Source organism: Spea bombifrons, chromosome 5 (assembly GCF_027358695.1).
Source record: "Spea bombifrons isolate aSpeBom1 chromosome 5, aSpeBom1.2.pri, whole genome shotgun sequence".
Classification (NCBI taxonomy): Eukaryota; Metazoa; Chordata; class Amphibia; order Anura; family Pelobatidae; genus Spea; species Spea bombifrons.
The window spans coordinates 99,253,388-99,276,617 of NC_071091.1; the positions used below are offsets into that span (position 1 = coordinate 99,253,388).

The 23,230-nt window shown below is 38.5% G+C and overlaps 1 protein-coding gene across 1 annotated transcript in view; it reads right to left on the reverse strand.

The window, feature by feature from the left end:
* Positions 1–23,230, reverse strand: part of CSMD3 (CUB and Sushi multiple domains 3) — a 445,444-nt gene that overhangs the window by 10,107 nt on the left and 412,107 nt on the right. The window contains exons 59-64 of the mRNA XM_053466566.1: positions 17,625–17,801; positions 16,373–16,552; positions 15,098–15,271; positions 3,557–3,730; positions 331–404; positions 51–162 (exon numbers count right to left, since the gene is read on the reverse strand). Coding sequence (XP_053322541.1) covers positions 51–162; positions 331–404; positions 3,557–3,730; positions 15,098–15,271; positions 16,373–16,552; positions 17,625–17,801 — 891 coding nt within the window. The remainder of the gene's footprint in view (positions 1–50; positions 163–330; positions 405–3,556; positions 3,731–15,097; positions 15,272–16,372; positions 16,553–17,624; positions 17,802–23,230) is intronic.

The following is a 23,230-nucleotide window of genomic DNA, read 5'->3' on the forward strand; positions in this document are numbered from 1 at the left end:
GAATACACGTCAATCATCTTAAATCATTTCATAAAAGAACCAAAACTTACGAATGCATTCAGTTGGGATACCGCTCCATGTGAGATCAGGAAGACAAGTGCGACTTGTGGATCCATGCAGTAAGTATCCTTTCTTGCAGGAAAACTGCACAGTTTTTCCAATCTAAGATAAAAGAATAAAAATTGGAAACACAATGCATCATCAATGGCCGTAATAAATAAAAAACCTTTTTAACTTAAAAATGTATGAAAGTTAAATGGAAAAAAGATCTTGTTAGTGTAACTATCCCACCATTTAATTTAGAAATTATAGAAAAAGTAAAATGTTTACCTGATAGCCATATGTGTTATTTTGGTAGCCATGTCGAGGCGTGCCTGGGTTTTCACAAGATGTCCAAGCTGGTTCTAAAAAAAAATGTTTAATGAGAGATCAGCTTTAAAAATACAGGCAAACGATATTAAAGAAATTCAATTTAAAATCAAAGAAAGATTAATGGAGAAGATAAATAGAAATTTAATATCTCTGAAGCAAGATTGGTATTACAGTAGCAATAGAGCCAGCAAAAATTTAACGAATAAAATAAAAAATAAAAATGTGAAAAATAGAATAAATAAGATTGTGCTAAATGGTAGAACACACTAAACTCCAAAATCAATTAGTGAAGCTTTTAGAGAGTACTATAGTACATTATATAATCTACCATCAGTTGGGAAAGATAAAATACAGATAAATTCCTTTCTTAATACTTTAAATTTACCTAAATTATCTGAGACAAAACTACAAGGCTTAAATTTACCGATCCAACTATCCAAGCTAAATACTACTATAAAGAACTTACCGTCGCATAAAGCCCCTGGCCCAGATGGATTCTCATCTCTTTTTTATCAAAATTTGGAATCTATTGTTTCTCCTATACTATTGAGGGTATTTAATGGGATATCTTTAGGGAATAATTTTCCATCTGAGATGTTACAAACCACAATAACTCCAATTCCGAAAAGTGGAAAAGATCCAACTAAAGTCACAAATTATCGTCCTATATCGTTGATAAATTTAGATATTAAAATATTTTCTAAGATCTTAGCTGACAGACTTAGTTCTGTCATGTGTGAGTTAGTCTATTCAGATCAAACAGGATTTTTACTGGGTAGATGCGGTGAGGACAATACACGTAGAACTTTAAATCTAATTTATGAGTTACATCTTAATGAAACGCCTGCTGTTTTCCTTGCGCTTGATGCCGAAAAGGCGTTTGATCGCGTGAGTTGGTCCTTCTTAGAACAAACTTTAATTACTTTTGGTCTGACCGGTCAATTTTTAAACTATACTATGGCGTTATATAAGAATGCAAGCGAAAATTTCAGGGTTCAATCTCAACTCAGCTAGCTTCTCTATTAACAATGGAACAAGACAAGGATGCCCTCTAGCTCGTTTACTATATGTTCTTTCAATCGAACCTCTTTCGACATTAATACGACGTTCCGATAAAATTATTGGAATAAGAACAGGCCCTTATGAGCATAAGATTTCTTTATATGCTGATGACATTCTCCTCACTTTAGCTTCCCCTGAAACTTCCCTTCCAGAGACTTTGGAATGTATCAATAAATACGCATCATATTCTAACTATAAATTAAACCTAGATAAATCAAAAATTATTGACTTTAACATGGAACATCTTCGGTTTGAAAATATTAAGATTAAGTCTGCAATAAACTGGAGTCAAAAATATATTGACTATTTGGGTGTTAAAATATATCAGAGTCTTACAGATATTATAGTTAATAATTATATGATTCTTTTAGACTCTTTTAAAACTCAATTTACCCAATGGAAGAATCTGGAAATTTCTTGGATGGGCAGACTTAATACATTAAAGTCATATGTCCTCCCAAAACTGATTTATTTATTCAGAATTATACCTTTACCAGTTCCATTGAAAAGTTTAAATCAATTTGAAAAACTATTTTCATCATATGTATGGTTGGGCAAAAAATCCAGAATTTTGCGTTCCACTCTTACTAGAACTCTTTCGCGAGCTGGGCTTAATTTTCCTAACTTATGTAATTTACATCAAACGTGCCTATTTAATCATTTTCTAGCTTGGGATATTAAACGGAAAACGGAATTACCATGGTATAATTATGAAAGGTGGAAATGCCACAATTTAGATCCATTTCTTTTATACTGGACCAGTATAGAGGACATAAATAGTTTAAAGATTTTCAATCCTATTATTTCAAACATATTGAGAAATATGATTATTGTTAAGAAAAAATTTGGCACTACGGAACCCTGTTCGTTGTCTACTCCATTGGTAGCTGTACAAAATATGATAAAAGACATTGATTTAAGATCCTGGTTCTCTCAAGGTATCGGTACAATATCGGACATTAGTTCTCTTTCGGACCTGATGCCATTTAAAGAACTCCAAGTTAAATATAATCTCCCAAGCAAGGAACTATTTTCTTATCTAAGGATTAGAAACTTTATTAAAAGTAATTCGTTAAATCCTTCGACTAATTTAGACAAGTTTATAAGTAAGCATTACAAAAAAAATCTAATTACGCGGTTAAGAAATATATTGGACCAAGAGCTTACTCTGGATAAACCAAATACCATCTTGAAATGGGAAAGAGATCTTGGTTTTTTTTACTCTTTTGATATATGGTGTGAAGCTTGGAACAACTTAAGGAAAGCGATACACTTTATAAACCTTCAAGAACAATATTATAAACTCCTTCATAGATGGTATTATGTTCCAATGTCATTACATAAAATGTATAATGCTACCTCCAATAAGTGTTGGAGATGTAAATCAGAATTGGGGCCTATGATACATATTTGGTGGGAGTGTGACAAACTTCTAAATCTGAGATCTGAAATCACTAGTCTATTTAAATGTTTATTTGGGACGGATTTGACATTGTCTCCGCAAACTTTTCTTTTCCACAAGGAACTGGAAAATGGATCAATCTCCATCATGGTCCCAGATCTTATCCCAGATAAATTATCAATATACATTGGAGAAACATTTCTATCGAACCCACAATAACATTAAGAATTACGATGCAATATGGTCTCCATGGCATAGATGGATTTCTATAAATGACTAAATACATTAAAAAAAATTTTTTTTTAAATGTATTTATTTTTTTTTCTACATAATCCTGGCAATTACTATATTATTACTATTCTAATATGTTTAAAAATATTATCATTATCTCTCTCTTCTCTCCCCCTTCGATGACTTGGTCTTGTCACCGTCTTGAATTTTGAATGCTATAAAATTACTTCAGTAGTATTATTTGTACCATGTAAGAATGAAATGTCTTATGTACTATGTATATGTTCGTACTGTTATTTTTAAATAATCAATAAAAAAAAAAAAAATACAGGCAAAGCTTGGAAGGGTTCCGTTCAGTTTTGGACCCAATTGAGATAACTGCTAGATAGGGTTGCATGTACTAAGCAAGAATAAGTGCCATGTTGTCTTAAATCACACAATAATCATAACATTGTACTATTAGTTAATTTTAGAAGCATAGCACATTACCTATACATCGTGGTGGTGAGCCACTCCAGCTGCCATCTGCTTGACATATTCTGGTACTCGAACCAACTAAAATGTAGGGCGGACTGCAAATGAATGATACTTCTGACTGGAAAATGAAACTTTTGCCTTCTCTTTTGCCATTTGAAGGTATTCCAGGATCGCCACAAAATTTAGCTGTATAGAGAATCAATAACAGTAATCAGAGTTGCTTTTGAAAAACGTCTTTCAAAAAGAAGACAATAGGGAGATAATTCAGCATATACATATTTATCAGCGGAAAGATACAAGACAAATTTATTTTTACAATCAGAACTAAGTAACATCAAATATGTGGGTTTTCTTGTTTGTTTGTTTTTTGTAGGGTCAATCGCCATCATGCCAACAGGGTACTAGTTGTGTGACATATGGAAATTAACAACCATTGGTTGTAATAAAAAAAGCCAATGGTTGTTACATTTTCCCATTAGCCACATGGTTGGTGTCTTGGAAGCCACATGAAGCAACTATTCATATTGTTAGTCATCAACCACCATCACATGTTCAAAGCCTATAACCACCGTCTCAGATGCATTTTGTTGAACTAGAAAATGTTTTTAGTGATTGAAAAATGTGTTGTATTAATTCTTTAAATTGTTTTTTAGTTCCCGTTTCCAAACTTTTTTTTTTTCACTTCCCGTTATCTTATTCATCAAATACAACGCTGACTTGTGTCTTTTTCATTTCTGTAATTCTTGGTCCTTATTAATAGATTTCTAAAACTAATCTTAAATGTCTTAAGAATTCCTTTGAAAAAAAAACAGTTAACACTGCAATCCTCTAAAAAGAATCCTTTTGATGTTAAATGAAACTATAATCTTAAATGAATGCAGCATTTTTTAAATAAGGGTTCCCAAGGAAGAATTGCTTGTCAAGTCATCGTCATGCAGAGGAACTTTAGAAAGGTCTTTCATTCCTTACACCATCATGGAATAAATTACCATCCCCGACTCACTGTAACTAAGGAAACTAGAAACTATGCTGGTAGAGTGAAAGCATTCATGCCCTTCAACATAACAAAACAGATTTTTCAACTGGGAACAACTGTGGGAAAAATAATGTCCATACATTTTCTCTTTAAATTGCTATTCCAATAATTATGGAATACAGAACACATTTCAAAAACATTTGGAAACATACTTTATCTATAGCGTTAATTAAAAAAAACCATAAAGCTAAGAAACAAGGCTTGAATGTGAGAATATTTAATAAATATATAAGGTGATATAGATCTATTTCCCTGTAAAATCAAATGATATATATATATATATACATACATACATACATACCGGTATATATATTTCTAATTCATTTATTTTATTTATTTTTCTAGGTTCGATCTCTTGAAGACCTTCACGTGCAATCTTTAATCCATAGTTTTGTTTATGTATATATAACTACATGTAGAATACATAAAATCGTATGTGTATCCTTCAATAAGTAACATCAGATGACTCCAAGAAAAAAGTGCCAATCCCATAATCGTTATAAATAACAGTTTCCTTAGTACAGGTTTGAACAAATTTAAAAAGAACCAGGAAACATAATAGAGAATCAATAATGAAAATGGAAATATAATAGATATAAATATAATAAAAGAAATGTTAATTTTTTTTTATATTTATTATATTCACCTTTAACCATGTCCCCTATAAGCTAAAAACAATAATTATAATGTGAAGTATCACGCAAAGATTCACGCAAAATCGGTCTCTGAACCGGATTGCAAAACAAAGAATGTTAGGCCTCTTCTCAGAAAGCAGCAGTCCTCGTTTGTGAGTTTGGTTATTTATACATTTATTTAAAAGACGTTCATAAGCGAAGAACAGAAATCGTGGTTGCCATGCAGTTGATATCTTAGAAACGATTCTACTTCTAAAAGTAAATCGGATAATCTTCTCCCACTGAATAATAGATCAAAGAGCAACTGGAAAGAAATCATACTATTAAAGCATTGTGTTATCTAACAGAACGTTTCATTTTATGTAGCCACATAATCGTTTCGTAATGGGGCTTCTTTTTGGTCAACAAAGCTATGTATCGCTGTGTGATATACATCACACGTGGGATTATCGACTGTATTCTAAATCTATGCGACACAGCATTTCCTGTACATTAGAACGCTGCCATGTAATAGAATACATTAATGGAAGTTGTGTATTAATTATTACTGGTGCAGAAAATCTCTTGTTCATTTTATCAGCGTTGATAATAAATTACTTTCCATCACCAACTATTTATCTTCCGCAATCTTTTCTTAACAGTTAAGAAGTATTCCATAGGGCCATCTTTCTTAAATGTGTTATTGCAAAGTTTAGATTGTTTAATTGAAAGCTCATTACTTGCCACTGAAAAGATTTCAATCAAAGAGTTTATAATGATATCCCAGACAGAGGTTACTGATACTTTAAGCACCGCTTTATTGGTAGTTAATACAAATATGGACATGTTCTGTTTATTTCTTGACAATCAATTAATTGGGTGACATAACTAATTAAAAAATAGGCATCGAGGGTTAACCCAAGGGGCTTTCAAGTGTAATCTCTACCAAAAGAACATTAGGTTCCCGGATGGAGTATATAGCACAGAGACCGGTGGACAGATGAGACATAAGGACAAAGAAGGAATTAAACCTGGAAGGAATAAACCAGGAGGAACCCATGGCTAATTTGTCCAAATATGAGTACTAGGATTAAAGGAACACGGATTTCCATGATGCTTGGGCTAAGAGCAGACAAAATGGAAACACAGGAACAAGGACATTGTCTCCAACCGTATAAACTATGAAGGGCGAACAATTGAACAATTGAAAATGTGTTATTATTTTACATATTTACATTTTAGATAAATTAGTCATACTAAGTGTTGGACTACAGATCTAAAAGTTGTATCAAAAGAACGCTCTATCTGTTCTTGAAAAGAAACAATATGGAATCCTGATCAAATGTCCATATTGCCCACCGTGTATAGGGCTACTGGGACCACATTTAGGTTAACATTATTTTTGGGGTCAGTTGTTTTTAAAAATTATTTTTTGTCGACGATGCATTTTTTAACATCTGAATATTCAATTTCAAAAGTAAAAATAAAACCAGCGTATTGCTGGTTTTATTTTTACTTTTGAAATTGAATATTCAGATGTTAAAAAAATGCATCGTCGACAAAAAATAATTTTTAAAAACAACAATTCTGTTCAGAGTGGGGGTTGTGAAAAATCGTTCGCGGGCATCTCATTAAGGGCAAAATGTGGCAAAATGTGGTCCGCGGGCATCTCATTAAGCTTGGCGCTGAAAAGAAAAAGGCAGACTCGGCTGCCCTTGGGAGATTGTATCAGGAAATAGCGACTATTGAACAGGTTCATAAGGACGCTCCCACGGACACACTGTTCCAGCGGTTGGTCCTTCTTAGGAAGGATTTATCCTCCCTGCTTGCTGCTAAAGCGAGGCGTTCCTTTCTCAAATTGAGGGCAATCTACTATGAACATGGGGATAAGCCCGGCAAATTTCTCGCACGGGCACTGCGTGCTCGCCGGCGACTCTCTTATATCCCTAAAGTACGTTCTTCGTCTGGGGCCCCCTGTAGGCTCCCCCAGGAGAATATGACAGCTTTTACGGAGTATTACTCCGGTCTCTATAACCTTTCGGATCCTCTCCCCCCCGCCCCCCTAGCTGTGCGGTCTTCCAAAATATCTGCTTACCTCGATAGAACTTTGAGGAGAAAATTGTCTGTGGCGGAGGCGGAGAGTATGGAAACTCCCATCACCTTATCTGAATTGGGGGCTGCCATTAAAAGTTCAAAGCTGGGGAAATGCCCTGGTCCTGACGGGCTTCCCCTGCTCTATTATAAAAAGTTGTTGGATATCTTGGGTCCGCAGCTGGTGCTCTCTCTTAATGCTATCCTGGACGGCAAGGCTGTCCATCCGCACACCCTGATGGCTACTATCTCCTTAATTCCCAAGGAGGGCAAAGATTTGGAACAATGTAGCAGCTTTCGGCCCATTTCTCTGCTTAATGCAGATCTTAAATTATTTTCTAAGATCCTTGCTTCTAGAATGCAGTGTTTCATTCGGGTCCTGGTCCATCCCGACCAATCGGGTTTTGTACCGGGGCGGGAGTCCAGGGATAGCACGATCAGGGCCCTGAATTTGATACATTACGCGCTCCAATCTCGGACTGAGACTATCCTCCTGTCGACGGACGCTGAAAAGGCGTTCGACAGGTTGGATTGGTCGTTTATGTTTGCGGTCCTGGAGCGAATGGGTTTTGGTCCCAACATGCGACGTTGGGTGGAATCCTTGTATTCCGGCCCGTCCGTCAGGATTCGGGTCAATGGGATGCTTACTGCATCCTTTCCCATCACGAACGGAACTAGGCAGGGCTGTCCGCTATCTCCTCTGCTTTTTATATTGTCCCTGGAGCCCTTTTTGGAATCTGTACGGCGGAACACTGATATTCGGGGACTCCGAGTTGGAACGACTACGCACAAAATTTTGGGCTATGCGGACGATTTGCTCTTTGCGATTACGCAACCGCAGTTGTCTCTCCCGATTGTTCTCCGGGAATTCCTGGAATATGGAGAACTGGCGAATTTAAAGATCAATAACTCCAAGTCTGAAATCCTTAATATAAATCTCTCTGCCGCAACTGCTATGCTCTTGAGATCTAGTTTCCCCTTCAGGTGGTGTACGGAGAAGATGCGTTATTTGGGTATCTGGCTCACGAATGATATGTCCGCTCTATATCGCCACAATTTCGCACCGATGCTGGTTGCGATCCAAAAAGACCTCAATGGGTGGGCCCCCCAACATATCTCGTGGTTCGGGAGAATCAACGCGATTAAGATGAATATCATGCCTCGGCTTCTATTCCTTTTTCAGTCGCTCCCGATTGCGATTCCCTTGGCCTTTTTTACCTCTGTGAGGTCTATGTTTCTAAGATTCATCTGGATGCGGAAGCAATCCAGAATCAAATTTGCCACCCTGTGTAGGTCAAAACGCTGTGGCGGTGCTGGTCTTCCTAACCCTCGCTTGTATTACCAAGCGTGTCATCTTCTCAGGGCTTTGGAGTGGTCCCATCGACCTCTCCATAAACTTTGGGTGGATATTGAGTCCGCGGCGATTACACTGCCGCTGCATCACCTTTTATGGCTGCCTCGCCATCATTCCCGAGCCCGAGCCCGCGGCCACCCGTTTGTGTCCGCTACACTGCAAGTTTTGCATTCTTTACACTTGACGCACGCTTTAACGACATATCCTTCACCCTTGCTGCCGATTCGGAACAACCCTGACTTTCCCCCGGGACAAGGGGCGGGCCCCTTTCTCTCGACTTCGCTGACAGATAAAGCCCAGATCTCTATGTTTTTGGTTGACGGCAAGTTGCGGCCCCTGACAGACATTGTGGTGGACAGACTACCTACTGCCTTAGATAAATTTCATTACCTTCAACTACAGAGTTATCTTGCTACGATCCCTCGGAGGTGGACGTTGACTAGGGACCTTACCGGCTTTGAGCTCCTCTGTACCGGGTCTTCCCTGCCTGCCCATGGCATCTCGCTGTTGTATCAGCTCCTGTTACAGTCTATGACCGACGTCCCTCTGCGCTTTCAGGGCTATTGGGAACAGGCTTTGCAGGTTTCTTTGAGCTCCCAGGAGTGGGAAAGGATTTTCCTTCTTACACACAAATGTACGCGTAGTACGAAGTTGCAGGAGACTTCATATAAACTTCTTGCTTGCTGGTACCGGACCCCTGTGGCGATTCATGGCGCCTTCCCGGACGTGCCCGATACCTGTTGGAGATGCATGGCGGGGGTGGGTACGCTGCTACATATCTGGTGGGAGTGTCCGAGGATAGTTCCTTTCTGGCGACAGATTCATGCGCTTCTGCCGAGGTTCACGGATTGCTCAATTCCGTTTTCCCCTGCCACCTTTCTTTTACATAACACCTCCAGTTCGATCTCCAGTTATAGGAAGTCGGTAGTGCCTCATCTTTTTAATGCTGCAAAAGCTCTAATACCCCTGCATTGGAAGGACCCCGTACCTCCTTCCTTCAAGGAATGGATTGTGAAAGTGGAAAGCATTAGAACATTGGAGGAACTAACTATGTCCTCTGATGATCAGACTGTGAAGTATAATAGGACGTGGTATTACTGGTTGGAGTACGTTGCAAGCCCTGATGCTCGGTCCATGCTGGGGATCTAGGTGTGGGCAGGGTGCTTGGGGTGCTGTTGGAGAGGCTCTTTAATGATTTTTTTTTTTTTCTCTCTTCTTTCTTCCCTTTCTTCTCTTCTCTCTTTACCTACTCTTCCGCTACGACGTACTACCCTGTTTTCCTGTTCCTTTCCCTTCCCTGTAGCCCCTTGCCCTACCCTTTTTGTTTCCCGTTTGTGCTGCCCTTTACGTTGGTCATGTCACTCCATGCTGCCGCCAGTTTAGGGTGGTACTTTGATTCTGGATACAGACACGCACTGTTTAAGATTTGTACATGTGCTTTTCGTACTTTCTGTAACTCTTTTATGTGACAGTATTATTTTCTGCCAGTTCCGCTGCGTCGGGACTTATGTTTCCCTTCCCCTTCCCTTGATGGTGTGTTGAATGTCTCCTCTACCCTCTCCCCATTTCCTGTTCTACTTGTATGAAAAATTACTGAAAATTAATAAAAATGAAAAATCGTTCAGCTCTCTTTTCCCCTTTGGGCAATCTAACCATTCACACAATTTTAGATTTTTTTGTTCTATATGAGGTGTCATCTTTCACATTTGCAGCTCTTGGATGATAACAAATGTGCAAAAACATGGCTTAGAAATGTCACCTTTTCCTGAATGCATTTATGTTGCTGTTCGATTTCCTTTGGACATTTACTCCTTATAAATGACCTCATTAATCACACCGAGTGGCATTTGTTCGGAGTTAAATTATGAGTACCTATCAGATAAGGCAATATTAAAAGGAATTTCCTATTAAATTAAATATTCTTCTATTGTAAAAACTATTATACAGCTACATGAAACACGCCTATCTATATTTCATTAACTTTGTTTACAGCTGTTTTGCTTGTAATGTACTGGCATGCACAAGTAATTAGATAAGACACAGGACATAAATAATTGGTATCTCACTGATGTGTAAGAATATGTAAAAAATTCCCATTTATCAATAATGATTAAATGTTTTTTATTTGCATTTTTGTAACCGACACACATCCTATTGCGTACCTATGAATATTTCAAATTGACAAAGAAAGGCTTTGTTCTTTAAGCACGGACTCTTAATCTTTTTGTAAAGCATTTACAGCTTTATATCTTATGGAGTTCCAAAAAGTACATTTTGTATAGAATATATGAGTTATAAACACACTATCTTCTATTATTTAATTATTTATTTATTAATTATTTTTAATGTAGTGGGGGTTGTAATTAAGAGAGCTACTGGCAACGTCATGCAAGTGAATGAATAGACCTATCTGAGATGTTGACTCTTGTCTGGCTCGACCCCACAATGGTTTACCCAACATTAATACCTCTAAAAACATACATAAGTAAACTTAAAGCAATGACTTAATATTAAGTCTTCATTTGCTCAACATAACACTTCTGAATACGTGGCAAGTACTAAGCAGTGGCGTAATGAAAAATGCCGGGGCCGCCTGCGAAACTTATGGTGGGGACCCCCAAGCTGCTCCTACACAATAACATACTTATACATACACACACTCTAACCACCGCTATACTGACATACTTACACGCAGTAATATACTTACACAGACACACACAGTAACATATTCACACACACAATAAAATAATTACTTATACACACACACACACTAACATACTTACATATACAACCAAACCCTCCCCGCCCTCTTGTTTGTTGTGTGAGCTCTTCTTCTACCTCATACTTCCCAAATTCTGCCTACATCCGTGTGCTGGGAAATTACATCATATCCCCAGACTAAACGTGCGGGGACTGAGAGAGCGTTCCATATAACATTATAATTCCCTATATGATTTTTTTTTGTATTATTAATAGTTTCTTCCGCAAATGCGTGCAAAGGCTAAAAGTTCACCATTCCATCACCTCATTAACTTAATTAGTTGTGTAAGAAAATGGTTGATTGAAATAGGTATAAAGAATTGTATGTTGAGAACAATGAGCTTCAGTGCAGTGTGTGTGCTGCAATTATATATGGGACAATCATTATTAATATACCGTATTTGCTCGATTATAAGACGACCCTGATTATAAGACGACCCCCCAAAATCTGAATATTAACTTAGGAAAAAAAGAAAAAGCCTGAATATAAGACGACCCTAAAGGAAAAAAGTTTTACCAGTAAATGTTAATTCATGTAAACTATTTTTTTTAATAAAAGCTATGATTGAGAAAAATATTTTTTTTTTGTTTTTATTTCTTGTATTTTCCAACCTGTCCCCCAGTTACGCACATCTGCCCCCAGGCTTGCCACACCAATATGGCACTGTGGCCCATGATATGCCTTTTAACCCTCTATATGCCACTGTGCCCCATGGTATGCCTTTTGACCCCCTATGTGCCACTCTGCCTCCAGAAATGCCTTATACCCCTATATCCCATTCTGGCATTTAGGGGGTTAAAATGCATATTATGGGGCAGAGTGGCATATAGGGAGGTATAAGGCATTCCAGGAGGCAGAGTGGCATTAAGGGAGTTAAAAGGCATTATATAGAGCACTCTGCCTCCAGAAATGCCTTATACCCCTATATGCCACTCTGGCATTTAGGGGGTTAAAAGGCATATTATGGGGCAGAGTGGCATATAGGGAGGTATAAGGCATTTCAGGAGGCAGAGTGCACTATTAAATGCCCCCTTAACGCCACTCTGCCTCCTGAAATGCCTTATACCTCCCTATATGCCACTCTGCCCCATAATATGCCTTTTAACCCCCTAAGTGCCAGAGTGGCATATAGGGGTGTAAGGCATTCCAGAAATGCCCTACACACACACACACACACACACACACACACACTTACTTACCGGTGCTTCCAATTTCCTGCTGTATTGCCGGGGCAGCGGGTTGACGTCTCATTCCGCGGCAGCCGGAAGGAGGTGGAGTTGGCAGCGGGGGTTTGTATGCGTCCGTCGCAAATACCTTCCCCGGCTGTCAGAGATCAGGAACTCTTGAACTCTGATCTCTGACAGTCGGGGAAGGTATTTGCGACGGACGCATACAAACCCCCGCTGCCAACTTCACCTCCGGAAGCACCGGTAAGTGTGTGTGGGGGGGCGACGACAGGAGGATCCAGGTCCCCTGCAGCGGTGCGGGGGATCTGGATCTTAGTCTCCTAATCAGACCTCTATTTGAGGTCTGATTAGAAGACGACCCCGATTATAAGACGAGGGGTATTTTTCAGAGCATTTGCTCTGAAAAAAACCTCGTCTTATAATCGAGCAAATACGGTAAGTTAATATTATTAATATAGATGTGAACAGTCATTTAGATAGTATGTTGTATGTATACACATTTGGAAACATAGTGATAAGCTCTGATACATAGCACCTCCAGGGCAAACTCAGAGTTACTAGGTATGTACAAATGCTTTAAATACAGCTGGTGTACAAAAATATGCTAAACTATTAATGGGTTAATTAATTTATTTCTCTATTTATTTGGAGTTCCTTCTGTAACAAACATTCTTTCACAATGGTAAGAAATGACCCACATTCTATTTTACAGGAGTGTTTAGTTGTGCTTAACCTTGTACAACATTACCTCTGCCATTGTAAAGAGCCAGACAATATTTACACAATCATTGAAGTCAATGAACTGTACTGGGCACTGCTTTCATTTTGTGTAATGTTACAATTCAGTGGGTCCTCAACAGAGTTGACCTTACGTTTTTCATTTCCCCAGGGAAACTTTGCCTCCTGTACCCACCATCAGGGGGTAGAACCGTTACTAATTCACCCAGCAGGGTCACATAACAGGTGACCCAATGGCAGTAGAGATGCTGGCTTACACGAGCCCCTAGCACCAGCTCCACCAACCCAACCCCCCCCCCAGACATACCGCTAGACCAGCGCTGCGGGCCATGCTTACTCAGGCCCAACATGCTGAGTCTGAATGCTGGAACATGATGTAATGTATCATGCAATAAGGGAGCAGAAGAGCAAACACTGAACTACCCCCTGCTGAGTCAAGACAAGTAGGTTGTGAGTGTGTTTGTATGTTGCTGTATGCGTGTATGTTAGTATGCATGTGTAAGTAAGGATGTTAGTGTCAGGATGTTACTGTATGTGCGCATGTTAGTCTATGCTTGTAAGTATGTTACTGAGAGTGTGTAAGAATGATACTGTGTGTATAGGTATGTTACTGTATTTGTGTGTAAGTATGTCAGTATGTTACAGTGCTTATGTAAGTATGTGTGTGTTAGTTTAAGTATGTTAGAGTCAGTGTGTATTTTATACATACTGCATTTTACACATACTGTATATATGAAGGGCAATATGGCGACACATCTGGTGACGTCCTCTCTTATCCCTTATTTATTGTTTTATGTTTTCAATTTTAAACCACTTTATATGAAACTCTGTTATAAAATGGTGTTAGAACCTCATAGTCATGGCACGACTATAAATTATACAAGCTGTTTATGTATTTCTTTAAAACCATGTAAATATTGTCACCTGAGATTATATTTTGCTTCATTTTAGCTAAATACATTTAATTAGGTTATTCATAGTCCATGGCCATCTAAGTGATCAATCAAAATGCTGGCACAATACATGTTTTTTAACATTTCCAAAAAGATGTACATTTTGAAGATAAAATAATTGTGATATGGACACCTTTTTTTATAAACACACATTAAAAGAAACAAAAGATGAGTCCTTGAGGCATCCTCTATTCTTTGTACGGAAATGCAGTACTTTCTTTTCAGCATGCATGGGTAGGTGCCGTCTATATGATAACACTGACTTTGCTACATTGTAAGTTTCAATTGTATACTGCAACCCCTTTTTCATGGGACAGTGTTCAAAGACTGCCTCATCATCCCGCGTAGCTGCTCCACTGGTAGTGGGGATCATGGGCTGGTTGGGGAGATCTACTTATCTCCTTAAACTGGCTCAGGGAGCCGTCAAAGGTGAATTTGCAGCACAGGCCTCGATCGTAGATCCCACGTGGCTACCTCGTAAAGATCGGAAGAACAGCAGTGTGTGGTATCTCTTTCAGTAAGACCCTGAGCCCTCATCCTCCTGCCTATGATGCTGTCTCTGGCAACACCCCCCCCATGGCTCTGTATATACGCATATAAACACTTTAAAACAATATGACAATGCAACTTTGCATCACTTTTAACTTGTTAAGCAGATCTTTGGCTGACATTTCACACTCCCATTGTAAATTTTTGACTAAGAATTGCCTATCGACGCAAAGTTAGAAAATCAAAACAGACTGCCAAAAAATGGACGTGTGAGCAAAATCAGAGGCCAACAGACATTTCAACTTTTCATAAAATTCAAAATGAACTCACGTAAGCATTGTGGGACTTCCCCGCTCCATGTTCCATTCCCAACACACGTTAGCACAGCAGGAAAGGACAGTTCATAACCCGGAGAGCAAACGTAACTTATGCTAAATCCCCAATCGAAATTGGTTCCCTCCAACAGGCCATTAGACAGCTGGGGGGGAGCTAGGCAGGTAACAGCTATAAAACACAAACAGAAACAAATAAACTTACAAGAAAGGTGAAATCAGTTATTATGAGCACCAGTTTTTGTTTTCCAGCAGATTAATTATGTGTTGGGATATAGTTTTGCAAGAAATTATCCTAATCATGAAACTGCACCTCAACAATAGAAACCGTGAAGAATACATGCAAAAATATTCCCAATGAATGCAGTTTGGCGCCATAGTTCTAGTTTCATGTGGGGCTGTTACCATAGATGGCTCATATTCATTGATGGTGATTTGTGGCCAACTTAGTGTAAAGGAAAGAGAAATTTTGGCCTAAAGCATCATTTATGAAAATGTAAGATTTTTTTTTGCGTATTTCATTATTATATTATTCCGCTTAATAGACAGGGGTTATTTCACCTTTACCGGATTTTTTACCGTGTGTTTTGTATTTAAAGCACTTTACTCTGGTTATGTACCTTTATACACTAAAACATAGCTGTGACATATTATTTGCTCATTCACCCATGTTTTTTTTTTCATTTTCAGTTCAAATCTAATGGTTTATTTACTGTAAGTACAAACATATACAATATGCCTTTCAGTGATTCCAGTTCACTTTCTATAAGTTAGTTTTAGAACAAAGCGTATAGTGATTTGTTTCACGTTACTGCGAATTGATTTTTATTTGAGCCATTTGAGGACTATAGAGCTAAATAAAGTGAATTTGACATGTAAATATTACACATATGTCCTTTAAAGAGGAAGAGGCCGAAATATATATATATATATATATATATATATATATATATATATATATATATATATATATATATATATATATATATATACCATAGTAGCCAGATAAGATTGAAAAACACAACTCTTTGCCATTGAAATTCTAGATGAACCAGATGAAATAACTTAAAATCCTATTAATTTATTGTTACTATATTTGTATTTATAAAAATCCATTCAGATCCTATACAGCTACTACAATGGCTGGAGAAGCATGTTGCTGCTATATTGATTAACACAGATTCATACATAATATTTCTGTACATTTTGTTCATGTCAAGTCCTCCAGAAAACATAAAAAGATCCAAAGAAATAAAAAAAACCACTACTATACCTTTGCAAGATGGGATGGAGCCACTCCATGTACCATTACTTGTACACATACGTGTAACTGAACTTTTGGGGTCCATTGTGTACCCTGGGTGACATACATAGGTTACATTTTGGCCAACTATGTAGTCTTCTCCATATCTGATTCCATTAGCGGGGACACCGGGATCACCACAGCTGATTACTGCAATGGATAGATTTGGGGGCAACATGGATGTTAGTGAAATTATTAATGTGGAGAAAAGACAAAACATCAACATAAAAGTTTTTGTTTCCACCTTCAAGAAATCAGTCATTTTAGCTAAAGTGTTTTTTTGTGGACACTGTTTACCAGGGCCGCCACCAGTGTTAAAGCTGTGCTCCTCATGGAGCTTTACTGTCCCTTTGTGCCTACCTTTCTCGCTTGTCTCACAAGTTGTGCCAGCAGCTGGAAGTAAAAGGTAAGGCATCATGCACATTACCTCGGGCTCCCTGCTTGCACCGGGCCTGTAAACACGCATGAAAGGCAGGCATAGAGGTGTATGCAGAGGGTGAGGGGGACAGGGAAGTATTGGTACGGGAGTGATGGGCACAGGGTGGATTTGGCATAAAGTGATGGACACAAAAGAACAAATATGTATGGAACATGGGGAGAGATGGGGCAGATGGGTACAGACACTGCTGGGGTAGGAAGGAAGAGGGGTATGGGCACGAGGGAGAAGGTGGCAGATGGGTTTGGGCACTGAGATTAGAGGCAGGGGTTCTGGGGAGATATACAAATGAATATAGGAACTGAGAAAGAGAAGTAGCCTTAGAGAACATGGAAAGAGGTTGCTAAGCTGATGGGGAGGCCCAGGCAGATACATGTGTACGTGGCTCCAAAATTCCTGATGGCAGCCCTGGTTATTACCCTACACCAAGGAGTACAGACAGTACCTTTCATTTATTTTCTGCTGCCTAAAAGTATACAAGAAAGGATCTTAGTTACTAAATTATGGCGTTCTCATACACATTTCTAACCTGAGTAAGCCCTCATTTGACAGGCGAGGATTATTATGTTTAATAAGTATGTGGTTTTAAAAATTCATTTTTTTAAGATAAAATAGAAAGGCATTCAGTCCCTTGGTCTTGTATTTGATATCACCACTATTAACGGACGCTACATGTTTACTACTCTTATTGTTAATAACCCATTCCTTTTCTATCTTTTCTTATTGGAGATAAGTCATTTTAATCCGTTATTGAAATCTTGGTCTCAAGATACTGTTTAAACTTACTTGTACAGTTTGGTAGAGCTCCCGACCATGTTCCGTTGGCAGTACATTGCCTGATGTTAGATCCCGAAAGTATATACCCATCGAGACAAGAGTATATTACTGAGCTAGGAAACGTGGTTCCGTCTATTCGGAAGACCCTTCCATTCGCAGTCGTTCCAGGATTCCCACACTGAACGGCTACCAAGCAAAATGCAATGTATTATTCACATTACATACTGCAATACAACATACACAAGATGAAAATGTATTTATGTAATAATATTAATATATTAATAATATCTCTCTTTTAGTCATTTTGTACGTATCGAGTTTCAACATCATAGACAGACACACAAACAAACAGATATTGGATTTAAATCAGTAATTTGTGATTTGTCACAAACTTCTTTTAAATTATTATTACGGTTTATTTATAGAGCCCAAGCAGATTCTGCAGAGCTATCACAAAAAAAAGGAGAGAACACAAAATTAACATCATGAACAAACAAAGGACATACTGGTATAGAAGCAGATGAGGGTTCTGCTCTTGTGAGCTTACAATAAATTCATAATTCAGAAAGGTCACATGAGCGAAAACTGAATTTGTCATTCCTGTTGAATTTTTCAAGCCGTTGCCAAGGTATAATTCCTAAGCTGGAACTTTGTATCAACTCAAGAAATGTTATTCTTGTATCTCACGGTGTATCTCCTCATTAAAAAACCTACGGTACCTTACAATTTTTTTATTGTTTTTTTTTTTTAGCCAGGAGATATCTGAAACTAGTTACAAAGGAATGAGGTAGGTAAACTTTGAGAAAAAACAAAACCTGCAGTGCACATGGAGAGACATACAGAGGTATAAAAGTTTAGCTGTTTTCCAACATTCATATATGATGTGCCATTGATTTAGTAGATGCACTAGTTTCCACCTAAGCCCACTCCAACCTCTTCAGCCTCTTCTCCATCGCCCATAACACCCTTCTTGTTTCACGCATCCAGAGAACTTGTTAAATGTACCGGTTAAGTGTAAGCTGTAAACTAAATGGCCTAAGCATCTCTTTGAATATGCTAAGCTTGTATCCCCACCGATGTGTTAATAGCTTGTCAGTGTCACCTATGTACTGTGCTAAAATGTTCTCAGAAAAACACCTTTTTTATGGAGTACTTTAGGTTTCTCTTACTACCAATTAGCTATCGCAGCTGTGTTCACACTCCTTAAAGTTTTGCCACAGTGGATTTTTGGCTATGTCTCTGCAAGAAGTGTGTTTAATTATTTAATATGTTGTGACAAGATTGTGCTGAATCTTTCACACATATGCCACTTCATTCACTGAATAAGGTTGTTACTGAACCGTTTACTGATATGCATCTTTCTATCGCATCGGGTGAATAAGCATTCATAATAAAATTTAGATTCGGTGTGTGTCTTCCCAAGGCTCAATTATACCGAGATGGAATGATGTTACAATGCAGGAGACACGGGAGAGTGAAGAATGAATTGTTTTCTCAGTCATAGTACATTTCACAATGCAGAAAGAGAGCTGATGGAATCATTAGTACGGTAACGTGGGACTTGATTTTTATTAAATAGGATTTCTCCTACAGATCAACATAGAATGAATATTTAATGGAAAGGTGGCATGAAACTAAAACTAACAAAGTAAATGCTGAGAAAACCCATGGTAACTCACTTACAAATGCTTTGTGATCCAATGTAATGTGTTGCTTTGACATAGAAAATGTGGGATCAATGGCTTAATGGTGCCCTTGAGTGATGTCAAACAAGCTGGATACTGCATCATGTTTTATATCATGAGTACTATATACTATGGGGTCTTATGATAAATTCCAACATAGGAAATATATTTCTCAACAACAAAAGATTAACTCAAATGAAGTTTTGCAGTAACGTCATCATTATACAGCAGTATATCTTCTGTGCTGCCCTAGGCCTAACCCAGGGTAGAGGCACCAACTGCCCCCTCCGCGCCAATCCTTACTGTTCAGTGCCTGGATATGACATCATATCACTCTCTGCATTTTAAGGGCATGACGCTTGGACGCTATGGAGACTCACCAGTCAAAGTTTTGTGCCAGAATACACATTTGTGATGTAGTTATGTATGTTACTAGAATACTTAGTAATGTGTACTCTGTAGGTAGGTAAAACAGTGTGTCAGAAGAAGGTTGCTTCTCCCAGCTGTACTTCAGACTAAATGGGGTTGTACTCTTTGTCTCCTGAGCTCCAAGGGTGCTTCCAGATCATGAGCGCAGAAGCTGGAGTGTGCCAGAAGATAATAGATAGGTTAAAAAAATAATTATGAGGGTTTAAGATAAAGAATTAAGTAAAAAGTACTATAATAATCAATGCTTTATTTACAAAATAAATGGGCAGGGTCATAGGCCTGGACACAGACAGGCAAAAAAACACCTGAGTGCAACAAGAGTGAGTACAACAAAAAGATGTTATTTAATTCAGTACACCACTTGCTCTCAGTCTCTAGCTGGTTTCCTCCCCAGCTGCTCCTTCACAGACATGGAGTCCCCACCTGGGCAGAGACACAGTTTGCATGCTGCAGACACAAAGTAGTTTATTTCAAACATGTATTGCACTAAGGTTAATGAATACTCCAGCTGATGAGACTCCATTTCCCATGACTCTCAGCCAGTCTTGTATGCTAAGCATCATGGCAAAATGAGTACTCAACAATTGGAGTACCAAAGAATAACTTTTATATCATTATGAATTGGTACTACAGCTGCTGTAGAATGCGCATCTCATGATTCCCAGCCATCCATTTGGTTGGGTGAACATCATGATAAAAATAATAGCAGCACTTTTTGGTTCCAACACTTTATGTCCCTCTTTTACTACATCACACAACCATTTGTTATACTTCAGAGCTACAATACACAACATTAACTTGACTGTAACTACCTTGATTTTTTGATTATTCTGGGAATAGTTGCTGTATCTATAGATTGGGCTTGGGGGTACACTACGTCTACATGAAATAAACTAACTTTTCTTGACTGCATCTACAATAATATTCAGCCGTATTGCTAGCTGAACATTATAGAAATTGTAGTTATAGAAATATATAGGTACAGCTATTCTGGACACAAAGGGTGCCATTAACTAGCCACTAATTCTGTAAATCACTGTAAAAAATAACATTAATTGTTTTAATCTAATTTATCTAATGTCTTAATTCATTGAATAAATATATTTTTATTTAGCAACACTATGAAGATTTTCTGTATGGGATTTAGTTAAGGCTTAGATGTTCCGATATCAAAAACGTTGTCAGAACTTCGTTGGTGGCTCTCCAAACAAGAACACATAAAAATGCAATGAGTGAATATATTAAGATAAAAAGTCTGGTCTTAATGAGCATCTTTGATGTCTTTTTTCTCCTTGTTCATTACAATTCCATGTGCTAAGGTGAGCTACTGTATCATTACTCTTTATCACACACTTTCAGGATTGAGCCATCCAAGAGACCTTCATTAGGAGGAACTGTCCCTGTATCGGAACGTTTTCTGGGTATGAGTGTATTTCGGTGTTCTCCAGGCATAAAAGTCACAGTAATGTGTATACAAACAGCAAACATGTGCTTAAAGATTAAATGTGTAAGTAAAATAAGGTAATTTATCCTTCTAAATTATTTACTTAGTTACATAAATGGCCTCCAGGGCCGGCCGAAGACTTAACGCCGCCTGGGGCGAAGTTTAAAATGCCCCCCCCCTGCCGACGCCGGGGGGCGCGGCGGCATTTTAAACTTCGCCGACGCCATAATCTAAACCCCCCGGTACTTACCTTTAAACAGTCCTGCGGCGAGTCTCCCTGCTCTGCCACGGTGCCGGCTTGTAATGCTGAGCGCCGGAAATTGATGTCACTTCCGGCGCTCTGCATTACAAGCCGGCACCGAGACCGAACAGGGAGACTCGCCGCAGAGGAGAGAGAGAGGGGGGCGCCGAGCGGGTAAGCGAAAACCACTCGGTGCCCCTCTCTCTCCTCCGCTTCAAAAAAAACAACAAAAAAAAAAGCGCTTGGGGCGGCAAAGTGCCGCCCCTTTTAAAGTGCCGCCTGGGGCAATTGCCCCAGTCGGCTCCATTGTAGGGCCGGCCATGATGGCCTCACAAAAAGCTTGTGTCCCCTAATCACACCTCTAACTATACCAAAAATTTTTGACTATATTAAATTATGGTAGCTATGTGTAGGATTACAGAAAATATTAAACTACATGGAAAATAAGATGACATACGCACAGTATAAACCTTTTATAACTAGTCCCCCTCCCATCACTTTCACTTTGCTTGTGTAGGTTTTCCCAACATATAAGCTGATTCACACATAGATGAATTAGACTCATAAATGTCAAGTTAAGTATAGATTGAGCGTTCACTTTCTATGGTACTAATATTCTAACACGGAATAAAAGCATGCACAATAAGACTAATAATTTACAACTCTATAAGGGCACTTCCTCATTGCAGATGAAAGTAATGTTTATGAACGGGGTTTGAATCCTATTCACTATAATTAAAAAATGTATATTAGGCAGCTGTAATGGTTTACTGTCATTGGGTGGCTCCTCAACGAGGAGAAGAATGCATAATAAACCTATTTCTTAACTCACAACAGCGCCTTTGCCGTAGACATTGAGTTCCTGGGTAGTCTGTGGATGCTGGGACTTAAAAGCTAAGAGAATCCTGGCTCTTTAGCCTCAGCAACTTAATCCCAGAGATTAAGTCTATGGGTTCTCTGCATCCACCAAGACTTGAGAAACTAAAGCAAAGTATCAAAGGATGAGACATAATCATAAGATTAGAACTAGCCGAATGAGTCAGGACAGGTAGCAGGTCAAAACTGGAGTCTAGTACACAAAAAAATCTAAACGTAAAGCACACCCAAAGAATGGTACAGTAGCTCAGTGGATGGACCAGTACTGTAAGTACTAAAGACATGAGGAATGTATATGTATTGGCATTCATAAATTTACAGCGTGCGCTCATAAAAGATGCAACGTCACAGAAGTACGACACAGGGAACGTCTCTTCAGCAGAGAATAGGACAGCTTGTGCGGCTGGTGAGCAGGTAAGGATAAAGCTCCGATATAAAAGAGTTTCATAAATAAAGAGTTTCATGGTGCTTGTTCCTTACAGCTGGGAGGAAATGAAGGGCTAAGAGCTGGATTGGTCATATTCTCCTGAGTTTAATAGATTTCCTTTCTTTCTTAATGTGTTTTGAAAGGGAACAGTGTAAATGTTCTTTTCAGACAACCTGTTAAAAGCAAGTGTGAAAAATAAGCCACCTCGTCTAAAAAAAAAAGAGAGGAACATCTGTTAGAAACAACATTAGACAACTAAAGCAGAGATGTGTGCAAAAAATTAAATGTAGCTATTGCGTTGTTTTTTATTGAATGTTGAAATATAAAAGAAAAGAGTCACAGCATCCACATAAAGCTATATTGTTCTGGTTTGTGATTTGGTAGTTTGTATAAGCTGCAGGCAGGACCAGAATGGCGATAATGGGCAGTCTTGAAACGTTAAGGCAAGACCGCTTGATGTCGTAAGTGCGCGCAACAACATGGACACGCACGGTAACACATTACGTGACCGTG